The sequence below is a fragment of the Musca autumnalis genome, unplaced genomic scaffold (assembly GCF_047663935.1).
Source record: "Musca autumnalis isolate F117 unplaced genomic scaffold, ASM4766393v1 scaffold_1, whole genome shotgun sequence".
In the NCBI taxonomy this organism is placed as follows: domain Eukaryota; kingdom Metazoa; phylum Arthropoda; class Insecta; order Diptera; family Muscidae; genus Musca; species Musca autumnalis.
In genome coordinates, this window is record NW_027411644.1 from 190073101 (window position 1) to 190088144 (window position 15044).

General features: G+C 34.9%; 1 protein-coding gene across 6 annotated transcripts in view; it reads right to left on the reverse strand.

Annotated features, from left to right (window-relative positions):
* The window catches only part of beat-VII (Immunoglobulin domain-containing protein beaten path VII), a 455119-nt gene that overhangs the window by 125492 nt on the left and 314583 nt on the right, over positions 1 to 15044 (reverse strand). For all 6 annotated transcript variants that reach the window (XM_073959321.1, XM_073959323.1, XM_073959318.1 and 3 more), the window contains exon 7: positions 2598 to 2847. In XM_073959321.1, coding sequence (XP_073815422.1) covers positions 2598 to 2847 — 250 coding nt within the window. The remainder of the gene's footprint in view (positions 1 to 2597; positions 2848 to 15044) is intronic.

The following is a 15044-nucleotide window of genomic DNA, read 5'->3' on the forward strand; positions in this document are numbered from 1 at the left end:
CCCAAGTATGTTTGGACGAAATGTGTTTCAGACAATTTGGAGTCGATTTAGCAATGTCAGTCCGTCTGTCCAGCTGGTGTGCACGATAACTCTCGAAGAATAAACCTATTTGGTTCAAATTTTAGGTCTCGTAAATTTTGTCCAAACTTAGTTTAAGTTCGAAGATGGACCATATCGGTGTACCCCTTCCGTTAATTACCCCCATAAAAGTCCAATTTTTCATTTTTCGCTAAAATTATTCGCACGATAGTTCCAGAAAGGACTAACCGAATTGTTCCAAACTAGGGAAATATTACTTTTTTTTTGGGTCAAACTCCATTCTTCTTGGGAAATTGGCCCAAATACAAAAATAAAACCATAGGGACGTTATAAGTATTGAGTTTATTTATTCACGTTATGTGCTTTCAACCGACTCAAACAGAACAAGTGAGCCAAGGCTATAGTCGGGTCGGGGCCGACTATGTGATACCCTACACCACTACCCCTGTTCATAAGCTTTTGACTGAAAAATTTCGTAGTGTGATTGCACAAAAAACGGAAAAAGGGATGCATTACCGACTATTGCGATATCTCGACCATTATAAAAATCAATTTTTTCCTTCTTTAGGACCCCCATTAACCCCCAAAATTTCATGACGATCCGTTAAAAATTAATGAAAAAAAGGGATGTATTGCCGATTATTGCGATATCTCCGTTATGTGGCCACCTACGCCAACCTACTTTGCATCACTGTAAAGATGGGATTTTCTACTTTCATAGTCGGACTTTGTTTTTGGAAGATCCCCAACCAAAGCTGTGATATTCGTCATTATTTTTAAAATCGAAAGAATGGAAAGTTGGATTCTATTAGCGGCTATTGCGATATCTTCGTGATCAAACACCTACGAGAACCTACTTTACGTCATTAGAAAGGTGATATTTTCTACTTTCATGGTCAGGTTTTACTTTTGGTATACCCCATATAGAAGCTGAGATATTCGCTTTGGAAAAAACGTTGTATTTTTATCCAAATAAGTTTTTTGCCCATTACGACTCCTAAATATTATCCGACCATCACCAAAATCAATAGGCTTCTTCACCTGCGAGACCACCATTAACCCTCAAAATTTCGTGACGATCCGATCAAAATTGCGACCTGTAGCGTAATTTCCAAAAAAAAAGTGGAAAATGGGATGTATTACCGCCTATTGCGATATCTCCGTTATTTGGTCACCTACGCCGACCTAGTTTGTATCATTGTAAAGACGGGATTTTCTACTTTCATAGTCGGACTTTGTTTTTGGAAGATACCCAACCAAAGCTGTGATATTCGTCATTATTATTAAAATCGCAAAAATTTAAAGTTGGGTTCTATTAGCGGATATTGTGATATCTTCGTTGTTTGATCACCTATAAGAACCTACTTTACATCATTAGAAAGGTGATATTTTCTACTTTCATTGTTAGGTTTTGCTTTTGGTATACCCCATATAGAAACTGAAATATTTGCTTTGGAAAAAAACGTTGTCTTTTTATCCACATACGTTTTTTGCCCATTCCGACCCCTAAATATTATCCGACCATCACCAAAATCAATAGGCTTCTTCCCCTCCGGGACCCCCATTAATATCCAAAATTTCGTGACGATCCGATCAAAATTGCGACCTGTAGCGTGATTACAAGGTTTAGATGGACAGACGGACAGACGGACGGACACACATAGCCAGATCGACTCAGCTCGTCGAGACATTCATTTTGGTATATATAAGTATGGGTCTATGACCATTATTTCGATGCGTTATAAACTTCAAAACCAACTTATAATACCCTCCCCACATAGTGGTGTAGGGTATAAAAACTCAAAATTGTTCGAAGGCGATTTTTGAGGAAACTGGAATAATTTTCTTCTATATTTCTATCTGAGGATGTAGATTTCGTAAAAAACTAACCCCATACAGTCTTTGTTAGAACAAAATGTTTATAAAATCGTGTTTATTGGCATTTTTAATTGAGTTGTTCTGTCAACAAACTCAATGTTAACAACATTGGTAAGAGCATTTCTTTGTCTATACAATTCATTTGACTATTCCTTTACTTTCTCTGTAACTATTTGTCAAACAAAAACCAAAAAGTTTTGAAAAGGAAAACGATTCTGAACCAGTGTGCGCCGCCATACTGGTTTATTGTGTAATAAAACCAACTGAGCTAAATCTTTGATATTAGAAATAACAAAAAATGTATCATATCGTGAAATAACACAAGGTTTTCGTTACATATTGACATACGTTTTATCAGTTTAAAGATCAAATAATAATTTTCTGATTACAAAAAGGTTGATGCTTACTGATTTTCTTCGAATTTCATTCTCGAAATAAAATGAATTTATAGATATAGAGATATTCAGCTTCACAATGTAAATTCTATGAACCTCTAGTGTACTTAAAAGGTTTATACTGTCAGACAGAAACACAACGCTGTATCATGTGCGTCTAGGACCATTATTTCGATGTCTTACAAATTGTTCAATCAAAATATGAGATATAATGAATTATTTCTATTAGATTATTGTACTAAATAATTGAGCTTATTCATATATAATTTAAACTGCTATACTTACTTATACCACTGCGACTTTTATCGTAACGATCTGGGATATGCGGTATCGGGTACGAATGATAGATACTATACGGGGGCTGATAAAATGGTGGCGGTTGCTGTTGGGGATCATAATGTGGTTTATGTTGTTGATGCTGTTGTTTCTTTTGTTTAGCTTGTAATATATCGACGTCTTGTTCGGATGGTGGTCTGCGATGTGTTTTACCACTGATTGAATAGACATGATGCGTACGGATGAATTTTTCATCAACCTGCGGAGAAAAAAAGGCAAACAAAAATATCTTAATTTTTTATTTTTGCCTTATTAAGGCGAAGGTCATTTATAGTGATATTTAATTAATTCTCTTTCGAGTTGAGCTTATTAGACCTATTATATACATTGAAAAATTAGGAGTCTACCGAAGTCCCACACATTCAACCATTACGCTACGTTTCACGGGTGGTTAAGCCGATCTTCAGGCATATTGAATGTTGTTTTTGTGGCAGACGAAGGCAAAGATTGGGAACTTGTATATATATTGCACTTCATTAGATAAATGCATATGCGAAATTATGTCAGTTTATTGAAACTCCAAACTTTTCCTATAGTCCTACTTGGTAATCCCATTTTTCAATATTCACAAATACTATGGTAAGTTTTATTCCTACGTCATTAGTAATTGCTCTCCTATATCAGAAGATTTTTGATCATCAATTATTGTCTACTAAAGTTTTGACAAGTTGATGGTGGCTCAGAACGCTAAGACGCCGGCAACCTTGACACTCAGTTGTCGGAGACCCAGGTTCGAATCCCAGCCTGACTCATGCTGAAATTATTTTTATTTTTGACTTATTAAGGCGAAGGTCATTTATAGTGATATTTAATTAATCCTCTTTCGAGTTGAGCTTATTAGACCTATTATATACATTGAAAAATTAGGAGTCTACCGAAGTCCCACACATTCAACCATTACGCTACGTTTCACGGATGGTTAAGCCGATCTTCAGGCGTATTGATTGTTGTTTTTGTGGCAGACGAAGGCAAAGCTTGCTAACTAGTATATATATTACACTTCATTAGATAAATGCATTTATTTAATAGCATTCAGGGTATAAAAAGGAAGGGCTAGAAGCTATATATAAAGTTACTCGGTATGACCAGTTAATGCTTACATTTGCTGTCAAAATATATTATTGCGATTTGAAATTAAACAGAAGGCAAACTCAATTTTGTTTTTCCATTATCCATTTTTTTGTATAGGCCCCATATGAAACAGTACGCAGATTCAAGGTATACCAAAATTCTAATGAATGCTGTCATGCTTTGTCAGCCATTGGACATGATAATAATCCACTCTGCGTCTCTTCACAAGTGAAGAACCCGTTGTATTTTGTATGTGGAGGCACAACTTAAAAACCTATCTTCGTATATTTTGGGCTCATTAAAAACATAAAAGGTTTGTCAATAAGAGACACATTTTTTTGAAAAAAAAATTGCCTGATTTTTGGACAGAATACGGTAATTTTTTTCGTTAGAATCGAAATCTTGACTTTGGCAGTTCACAATTTTTAAACTGATTTTTTAAAATTCCGTCTCGTTCAACTGATTCTTTTTTATCTGTTTTGATTTGCCTTGTATATATTACATTTTGATATACGTATGTAATTCGCTAACTAGTAAATCTACTTTCGTGGATTCCACCTCCAGGATTACCTTATTCCTGGGTAGGGCCTAAATGTAGTTTATCAATATGTGAAAACTATAAACGTAGTATTCTATGATCATGCAATTTCTATGATAAGTAATTTTCATCGAAAATTTAATCTCTCTTATGATCTTCTATGGTTGTAATGTTCTTTGACTTGTTATTTGTTGGCTAACACAAATGCAATTTGTAATGGGTTTAATCACGCTAACAACTGTCCGCTACATACGCATAACCTTGCATTGCATATTAAATGGATTTTTTTTCTTTAAACACTTCGCTTGGCTAACGAGCATTTTATTATCATTACATGTTTCCATTCATATATCATTAGTGCCGCTTCATCTTTGTCCTTTTGAACTTTTCTAATCAAAATTTTATTAAAACTAACACGCGATTAGAAATTGCAATTGAAATATTTATGACCACATTTGCATGATTTGTAGTAACCTACTAATTCCATGAATTTATTAAATTAGTAGGGTGAGAGATGATAATACTACAACGAATAATAAAATAACGTTAATGTATATATTTTACACCAAAACAAAGCATAAAATGTTTTTGTGTTTTTGGAGTAATTGTAACACGCAAGAATAGAAAAGACAGACCCATAACTTGTTTTTATGATCAGCATAGAATGCAATTCCGATACGGGGGGCAATAGAAAACCTTCTGGTCTAGGCAATACGCAGAGTCGCCAGGAGTCATTTGACATTTTTTGGAAAGTTTGACAGTTTTTAGCCAAAGTGTACTGAGGACAGTTTGACATACGACCATGTGTATCTGTGTAAGAGTACTCAGGACAGTTTGACATACGACCATTTGTTGGGTTGTTTACAGTGGCTTGAAAAAATCACTTTACAAACAACATAAAATGAAATTTAATTGTGAACATTTGTGTCCCATATTTTTTACAGCTTTCGACGTGGATAATCACGGCAAGAGTACATCGATCAAATTAAATGTTTGTATGTCGATAAAGGGACATCTTTTATCACTATGAAAAACTGGTTTAATTAATTAAATCGTGGCCGACACTTGCAAAAAACGAAGGTCGTGAGGTTTGCCAAAACGGACGTTGTGCCAGAAAAAAATTAAGCCATTCGTGAACGGTTAAGGCAGGATCGCCATGTTATAAACCGTGAGATATAGGCGTCCTTGGGCATTTCTTCTGCCAACTAACATTTGATATTGCATAAACACCTGGCCGCAAAAACGGATTTTTCTCGCTAGATCCAGGAAAATTGGCCAATCGTTCAAAAAAGGCTCTTGTGGATTGGCGCAAAGAAATTGTGAATAAAAACAATCGCGGTGCTTCAAACGACATGTGTAAGATCGTCACAGACTGCGAATTTTGGATCTATGACAGGAAGTGACCGTTTGGGTCTTCAAAAGCGAGCCAAATCCAACGAAAGATGTTCATGGAGGAAGACCTTCGAGGCAAATGGTCGAAATGTAGAACGGTTAATTCTGAGTGTTACACTAAAATTTGTTTGCCTGAAGTTTCCTGAGGAATTCGAAAAGCGAACAAGAGAAGACGAGTCGTTCTGCATCATGACAATGCGAGCTCTTACACATCGATTGAAACCAGTGCCTGTTGACCGGACAAAACGTGGAATTGATGGGTCATGCGCCGTACATCCCTGACTGGGGATCCATTGACTTCATCTGATTCCAGCACATCAAGTAAAAAGGCGTGGTCAACGATTTTCGTCGCCAGTAGATGCTAGGCCAGAAGGTTTTCTAGTGCCTTCTCGTTTTGGGTTATATAATTTCAGTTAATTTTATGCATATAATATATGCACACACATATTATGTATATAATTCACAAGTACGATGTGGAATGAGAAATAATTACATCTCAATAATTCACTTCATATTATATTAGATACAACTGATCCGACAACGTTGATATTTGCCAACATATGTATGTAGGTAGGTAAGTAATCTTTGACCTACCTCTGTTGATGGTGAGTTTTATCTAATCTAAAACTGCATGCACAAAATACATAATATACATTCTTTTACGACGTCTAATATCAACAATACTGTAAGGTACCATACAGTCGGCCGAGCCCGACTTGAATCATTTCCTTGTTATCGTCTCTGATGTCCTTGTTTAATAATAACCAACAAAACGAATGCACCAACAGCGTCAAGATTGTCTTTTTTTAACAAACACTTGTTTCAGTTATTTCAGTACATGAAAAATGTGGTTAGTAGTAATTATGGGCTTGAATGTTTTATGCGTTCCCACTAGGGCTTATGATTGTATATTACACTCAAGAAAATATAAAACGATTGCTTATACCCACAGCCTTATGGTAAAAGCTTCGTCGACATAAAGATTAATTAAAGAAAAAAAAGTATCAGTCGGCTTTGCCGATGGAGATATACTATCAGGCTATGTGAATTGAAACTTTCATCCACGGACAGATCGATTGTATTTCGGGTCTTTTCAGAATTTTGTGGACATTTGAACTTGCCGACAAAATGTGCGTAAGGATTAAAGTTCAAAAGTGTTGCGGAGGATTTACTGAAAGGAATGGACCGATAAAGTCCTTTATGGAAGTGGATCTTATTTTGCGAGTAATATCCTTTCAATAGATATCGCGCCCACTAGTCATTTCAGTGGGTCATCGTATAACTTTTGGACCAGTATACCAGGAAGCATAAACTTGTCCACGGAAACATAATATCGCTGTAAACAGGACCACAACGAAAAGCATCGGTATACAATTCCAAAGGATCTTCGAAGAGACCCTAAAATGCACTTACACAACAATTTTTGTACTTTTGTGAGTTAGGTGTCCTAAGGAGAAGACCGACATGGGCCATTTTAGAAGTAAAAATAAATTTGGACAAAATATTTAGAAATCCAAAGTTTGGACCACATTAGTTGCCCCGTGTGCCAAATTGGTTGCTCCATCATGCATACCATTTTGGTGAAATTTCTTAAATATTGGGGTGGGGGGGGGGATGTACGGGTAGTTGTGGACCGGTATTGCTTATTTTCGAACTGAAACTAAGTTTGGACAAATCGGTTGATCAGTTCGAGAGTAATCGTGCAATAGGGGGTTTTTACACCATTCGGGCAGTTTTCCCAAGAAGAGTTCAGGCAGCGAATGCAAGCTGCTTCAACAAAAATCAAAGTGATTGGAGAGCAGGTTTAACAGTGAACTTATTCGAAATTTTGTGTGGGAGGTACCGGAAGGAAAGGACGAATATAGTCCATATTCGAACCTGATCTATATGTGGTAGATATATTACGATGTGTAAAATATTGACCAAATCGTTCACTCCTTTCAAGAGTTAACGTGACATTTTTTAAATATTGGGGGGAGGTACGGGAAGCTGTGGACCGGTATTGTCCGTCTTCGAACTAAGTTTGAACAAAATATGACGAAGGTCAAATTTTGGAACAAATCGGTTGATCAGTTCGAGAGTTATCATAGGTGTCATAGAGGTTTTTTAAACCTTTCCGGCTGTTTTCTCAAGAAGTATGGACTTCCCCCTAATTGAGGCAGCGAATGCAACAAAAATGTAAGTGATTCGAGAGTAGGCCTTAAAATATGTGGTAGATATATAAGAATGTGTAAATTTTGAGAAATTTTATGTGGTAGTTGCTAGAAGGAGTGGACCGACTGAGTCCATATTGGAACCTCATCTAAGTCTGGTAGAAATTTCACGATGTATGTATGGACCAAATCTGTTACTCCTATCAAGAGCTCAAAGGCGCACAAATTTTCCGAACATTTTCGAACTTTTGTGGGGGAGGTACCGGAAGGAGTGGATTGAAAAAATCCATCTTCGAACTTTAACTAAGTTTGGACAAAATGTAACGATAGCCAAATTTTGGACCGAATCGGTTCATCCATTCGAGAGTTATAGTGCTCACCAGCCAGCCAGACAGACAGCACAACATCCCATACGGGCCAAGGGAGACTTCTCCCATATCAATGTGTGCACCCCGATTCATATTTAGCTCACCAGCCAGCCAGACAGACAGCACAACATCCCATACGGGCCAAGGGAGTGAGTGCACCCCGATTCATATTTAGCTCAATGATATGGGACCCACTGTTTATCGTCGAGTCCTAACGGCGCACAGAAGGGGAAATGTATGTTAAAAGTTGATTAAAACTCCTAACAGGCTCATTTGTAGTCCGATTGACGTAAAATTTGGCACAAATCATAGTTTCTGTCTAAAGACTAACTCTACAGAAAATAGTGGGAATTGGTCCAGATTTAGATACAGCGCCCATATATATTGGCATCCGAGTTTAGATAAATTATACACAAAAAGCGCTGTATACATTTGATAGAAGCGGAAAATTGCATAATGCATCCAAACTTAGCCGATGTCAAAGTATGCCTTATTTGGTCCAAATCAGTTCAGATTTATATGTAATCCCAATATAGATATTTTAATTCCATATTTTGTTAAAGTGCCACAAAAACCACAATATAACACAGATATTTGATAAAATGATAAAATATATCCAAAATTTTTGCTAAGACTGTTTCTTTAGCATTTACATCATATCAGTTCAGATGTTGATATAGCTTATAGCGGTACCACCTGATTTCAAGTGTTTTAAGGGTTTTATCTTCATTTTTAACCCGAATAGGCTGTAATTTGGCATTTGGGGTTCCCAATTGTACTGAAATTGTGGACATAGGTCCAGGTTTTGGTATAGCCCCCATATAGCGGTACGGCCCAATTTCAAATGTTTTAAGGATTTTATCTTAATTTTTAGGTCGAATTGGCTGTAACTTGGCATTTGGAGTCCCCAATGGTGCAGAAACTTCTCCACCAAAAATTGTTGACATAGGTCCAGGTTTTGGTATAGCCCCCATATAGTGGTACCACCCGATTTCAAGTGTTTTAAGGATTTCATCTTCATTTTTAGCCAGAAATGGCTGTAACTTGGCATTTGGCATTTTAAAATTTTTATGTTAATTTTCGGCCTAAATTGAGTGGTCAAAGTGGTTCAGTGGTTAAAAAAATGTATTTACTAAAAATTTAAAAATAAAAAATAATTAAGTTTCAGTGTTTTATATTTCTAAATAAATAGATTTTATCCGAATGGCGCAAACATGCGCAATTTTTTATGATTGAATCTGATATTCGAGATCTAAGTGCATAAAACATCAGAAGGAACTATGGTCCGGAAACGACGGGGAAATAGACTTTTTCAATTTTGAAATTTGAGTTATCTTAAAAATTATCAACAAAAATATGCACGAAAAGGAGATGTACCACCACTATTAAGGAATAGAGATGCAAAAACAATTTGAATATTTTAGATGCTTATCTTGTTACTAGACTTTACAAAAACAATAAATGTTAAAAAATATACATTTTCGCGAAAATAATACCATTTTAATGTTCACCTAATTTCTTATTATTAGAACACGTACCTTATTGCTTTCATTATGGCTGACTTCAATCGACTACTGCGTTGGATTGGTTAACCTCAGGCCAACCAAGAGTCAGGTTGCTGATTATCAACAATTTTTTCACTAAAATGGTATTTTCGTATTTTGACTTTTGAGCAACTATTGGCCGACCTTCTGCGTGCAAGGCGGGCGTGCATACCATTGCACCACGGTGGTACCCAGTCAGTTATAGATTCCAATCAATTCGATTAACACCATTCTAAGAGATAATTTCCATTTCGTTTCATTGAGAGAGAGAGAGAGGAGATGAAGGAGCTCCCTTTCTGCCTTTTTACCCATAAACTCAAAACATTTTCATGAACATTTTCATAGTCTGGCACAAGAGATACACATATTATGTATTTTGATTTTGCCACAATTTTCAAAACGAAATATCAAAACTACTTTGACAGAAGTCGGTCACCTTTAGCTGTGAGCTCTGCCATACCTTTCTTATTATACCATGGTCCATAGACATTTTTCATTTCATAAAACAATTTATAATTGATTTAAATTTTTTAAGAAAATTAAGTAGTAGCCAATACAAATCAACATTTCAACTACATTTTAAAAACATGTATTAATTTCAATTACCATTTCTAAGTAAGAAATTGCAATTTTTTTTTTGTTAAATTGCGCGATTTTTTACAGATATATTTTCATTATTTAAGAAAATAAAACGTGTTTGTAAAACCATGCAAATACTTTCTGAAAAACGAAAAGCGCCGCAGGCGAAAATTTGCTGATTTTTACAAAAATATTTGGGTGCGACCGTGGTGCAATGGTATGCCTTGCACGCTAAAGGTCTTTGGTTCGATTCCCATGCCAGGCAACAACAAATTTTCAACGGTGGCAAAATAACCCTCAGTAATATTGGCGACATTTCCTGAGTATTTAAACCATGAAAAACTTCTCTACAAGTGGTATCTTAAGGCACGCCGTACGGAGTCGGCAATAAAAAGTAGGTCCCATATCATTGAGCCAATATGAATCGGGATGCACTCATTGATATGAGAGAAGTCTCCCTCGTCCCTTAAGGGATGTTTGTGGAACAATTAATATTATTATTTTCACTATTTAGGAAAATAAAAAGTTTTTTTAAATATGCAAATACTTTCTGAAAAATTAAAAGCTCGTCAAGGAAAAATATTTTTGGAAAAAATCGCGCGATTTTTACAAAAATTAAACTTTGCACAAACTTACACGTCCTAATGTTTTCCTCAAACTTAAATACAGTTCGAAGATGGCCTATATCGGACAGTTTCTTCCAGTACCTCCCACACAAAAGTCCAACATTTTTGTAAAAGTACAGTTTGATGATTGTTTTGAAACTTTCATCGAATGTGATCATTGTAGTTCTGATTACAACGATATATCTTTTTCGCATGCAAGTCCAAGCTCTCTGCTCTTAATGTTCCAAAAGCTCTAAAAATCCTAAGTTGACCAACTTAAATGGCTGATTAGCGCGATAACCTTCGAAGAAATTACTGCCAAAATTTGTCCAATATCCGCGATGGTCGATTACTTTATGTACTTCTTTGGCAAAAGTTCAACACTTTTGGGCTTTAATATAATACGAGGGTCACTAAAAAACCATCTGGCCTAGGAAATACGCAGTGTCGCCAGGCGTCATTTGACATTTTTTTGGAAAGTTTGACAGGACAGTTTGACATATAACCATGTATTCGTTTGTTTACAGTGGCTTGATTGAGACACCTCCAAAACATGGTTTCTACAGCATCTTCTGGCGACTGCTGTTATTTTCGGGCTCATACACATATTTGACGTTTGCGCTATGGAATTGACATTTGAAATCCAAACCCACTGGGTTAATCCGGTTCACTGTAACCGGGGTATAATCCAGTCCACTTTTATAGTTCCAAAACATATGGATAATGTCATAAAATCTAACGTGTAATTTTACGTACACGCACTTTGCTCAGTCAAATGATGTTGGCCATTGGAGCTGCTTAGTGAACTAGATAGTTCCATATAGTTCATTTGACACAACTCTATAATTTTTTGCTACAACATTATAATATGTATATGGATTCCGAAATGTCACCCATAATAATTACTTGATTGATTTTTTTAGTCATATGAAAATTAACATTCCCCTTTCAACTGATGGCAATTTTCGAGTGAATTCCACCAGATGATGATTCCTGTGTGTTCATGGTGTGAACAAGATTTGTATATCTACTTTTGTTCACACTGTGTTAGACACAGCTTAGTTAATATGTATTTGTAATAATTACTCATGTTTTACATAGAAAGCTATGTACTTTATTTTGTCGTACATACATGCATGATGTAAATGCGCTTGTATATGGATTTTGTATATTTAAAATGCTATAAACAAACATGAATACACAGTAACTTGTTAAACAAAACAGCTGTATTTCCCTAAGGCTCAATGTAATTTTAAGTTTAGAGAGTTTGTCGCTAACATCTGCTGTAAGGCTATGTAAATGATAATAATGACTTACAACTTATATGTACTCGTACATAAGAGGGAAATAAAAACAAATTACAAACGTTTATGTCTAGCAAACTTTGGTTTCGAAATCCAACTGTGGGATAGAATTTAAAGAAATTATTCCATATCACATATAGTGATCATTAACTGTGCTAAGAAAATTGCACGAGGAAAGTCTTTTCTATGGAAATAATAAGTTATTTTTTATTTTGTTTTTTAATCCGATCGTCAAAATAGCATATCTAATATCATCGTCATACTAAAACGATTTGCATGGAATGGTTGCGTAAACAATAATAATATTCTTCAATGCCAAACAAATATATCTCCTTTTTACCTACCCTTTATGTATTAAATGTGAATGCATTGCTTGAGCTTCTTCATATTGTAAACTTTTTTTAATTAGTTTAAAATCCAACATGTAATTATGTCCCCAACTAGGAGACATGCTGGTCATTGTCTCTGCATATAATTAAATAACTTTTTGCTATTTTTTAAGTGAAGTGTGTATAAACGTACTTTCCATGGGGATATAATTTTGCACTAAAAAACTATGTATAATAAAGTTTTGGCATAATTTAAATTTGGATCAGATAATTACGCTAAATTATATATATAATTTAAAACTGTAAGCTTTACCAAAGATGTGGCTGAAGCAAAACATACATATATTCATTAGGGTTATGACTTGTGAGAATGAATGCACTTTTGCATACTAATGCCAGAAATAACGTTCATTCCATTTAATTATTGAAAAAGGTCACTAAGAAACCATATTGATTTTTTTCTTTTTTTTTTGAAGAAATACTGTGAAGTGAAAAAAAAATTAAAAAATTTTTTCCTAATGCACGATTTTGCCTATTAAAAACTTAAATAACTTTTATTCCATTTAAATATTGAAAAAGGTCGCAAACAAGCCACATTCAATTGATATGATATATGGAATATATGTAATGTATGGTGATTTAGGCTATGTAGTGTGCCTTTACAGCTTATTTTGAGTTATGTATTTATGTGCTTAAAGTGAGTCCACAAAAATTTCAAAAAAGCTCATATATAAAAACTTTAAATACCTTTTTGAGTGAACCTATCGAATCATCTTATAATAAAGTTTTTATCTAATCTTAGGTAAAAGCTCATAAAAATATGATACAGGGATATGTGGTTGGAAAAAATCACAGTCCTAATATACATATCTTAGATCTCCTTGTGATTTCTATTCTAAAATCATTCTTCAGATATCGCGGTTCTAAGACTCGCATCATATAGGATATGCACACTCTCTGAAGTGATTAAAATAGATCTACGTTTTAATGCTTATCGAGATACCGCCCTTTAATTTCAGTCCCATGTTTCAAAAAGTTTTTAGTTGAATAAATCTTTGACCTCCATAAATTACATATTATAAACCTTTTAATTGGAATTTGGTATACTGTAATATGTCAAGATATTTTATTATCTCTTTTAAATTATTTATCTGAATATACACTAAACGACTTCTTTGAATAAAATATCTCCAAAAAGAAGAATAACTTGCATCGGCGAGTGCATATTGGAATTTTATCGAATAATTCCAATCGAATTGCAACCTACTTCTTTTGTTTCGATAATCTAAGAAAATATTTTTTATGTCAGAAAACGCAAAAACTTTCCTTCTTTAACCGGAGTGATTAAGTCCGTGAAATCCAAAAACATTACAAAAAGAAGTCGTTTGCAGTTTTGGCCATTAAGAACCGTTTCTACAGAGTTCGTATATTGTAGGAAGTTGTTTATTGAGATCTAAGGTACAGTTTTGTAGTTAATTGTTTGCATAAATTTGGATTGGTTTGATATCTAAAATCCGAGTAAAAATTATAACGGAAATTTGAGCTTGAAGATGAGGTTGTGGATTTAATGTGTTCACAATTATTATTTTTTACGACGATAGCTAAAACTTTGCTTCCACGAGTGAATCCAAATTCTTTGCGGTTTAGTGGATATAGTCCTTTGGAGACCTATAACCTCGAAAGTTGATAAGATAGGGAAAACGGCGAGACACGTGTCTTCTTATTTTTGTCTTCTATCAGCCTGCGGTATCAGAATATGATTAATAATTTTCCTGTCGTATAGTGTTATATTTTGGTAAGCCAGTAAACCGTATCAGTCGCCTTTGCCGCCTCTGTGGATTACGACGTTTATCTATCGACAGATCGAAATTCGGCTTCACAGAAAATATATTTTTCCAAAAAATTTGTATTCTGGGAGTTTTCAGAATTTTGTGGCCTTTTTCAACGATTGTGGACGTTATAAATAAATGCTTACGTTTTTCTAATAAAATTAATTTGAATTGAAGCACTAGAAGGTTTAAACAAGTAGATTTCATTATGAGAGTCATTCCATCCAATAGTAATTGCGCTCATCAGCCATATTAGTTGGTCAACGTAGAAGATGGCTATCATCTACGTTGGATATTTGCGTACAATTTTAGCGAAAAATGTTAAGCTTTTGTGGTAGATGTACCCTAAGGGGTGGACCGATATGACTTATACTAAGTTTGGAAAAATATTATGTCGTCCAAAATTTGGACCCTGGGCCCCCTGCGTACGTTCCTGTTCGCATTTGTTGTTCTATTGAAATAAAAATTAGGGAAAAATCACTTTCTGGCCAAAGGACAAACGCTATTTATTTTGGTCAGAATTAGTGGGGTTTTGGATATAGCTCCTATAAAATTTCGCCCCATTTTAAGTATCAAATTTCAATGAAATTTGGAATGAGTGACGGAAATTGGTAAAGAATTAATTTTGCAAAACTGTATTAAAATCAGTCGGGAAATGAATATAGCTCCCAAGCATGTAAATTT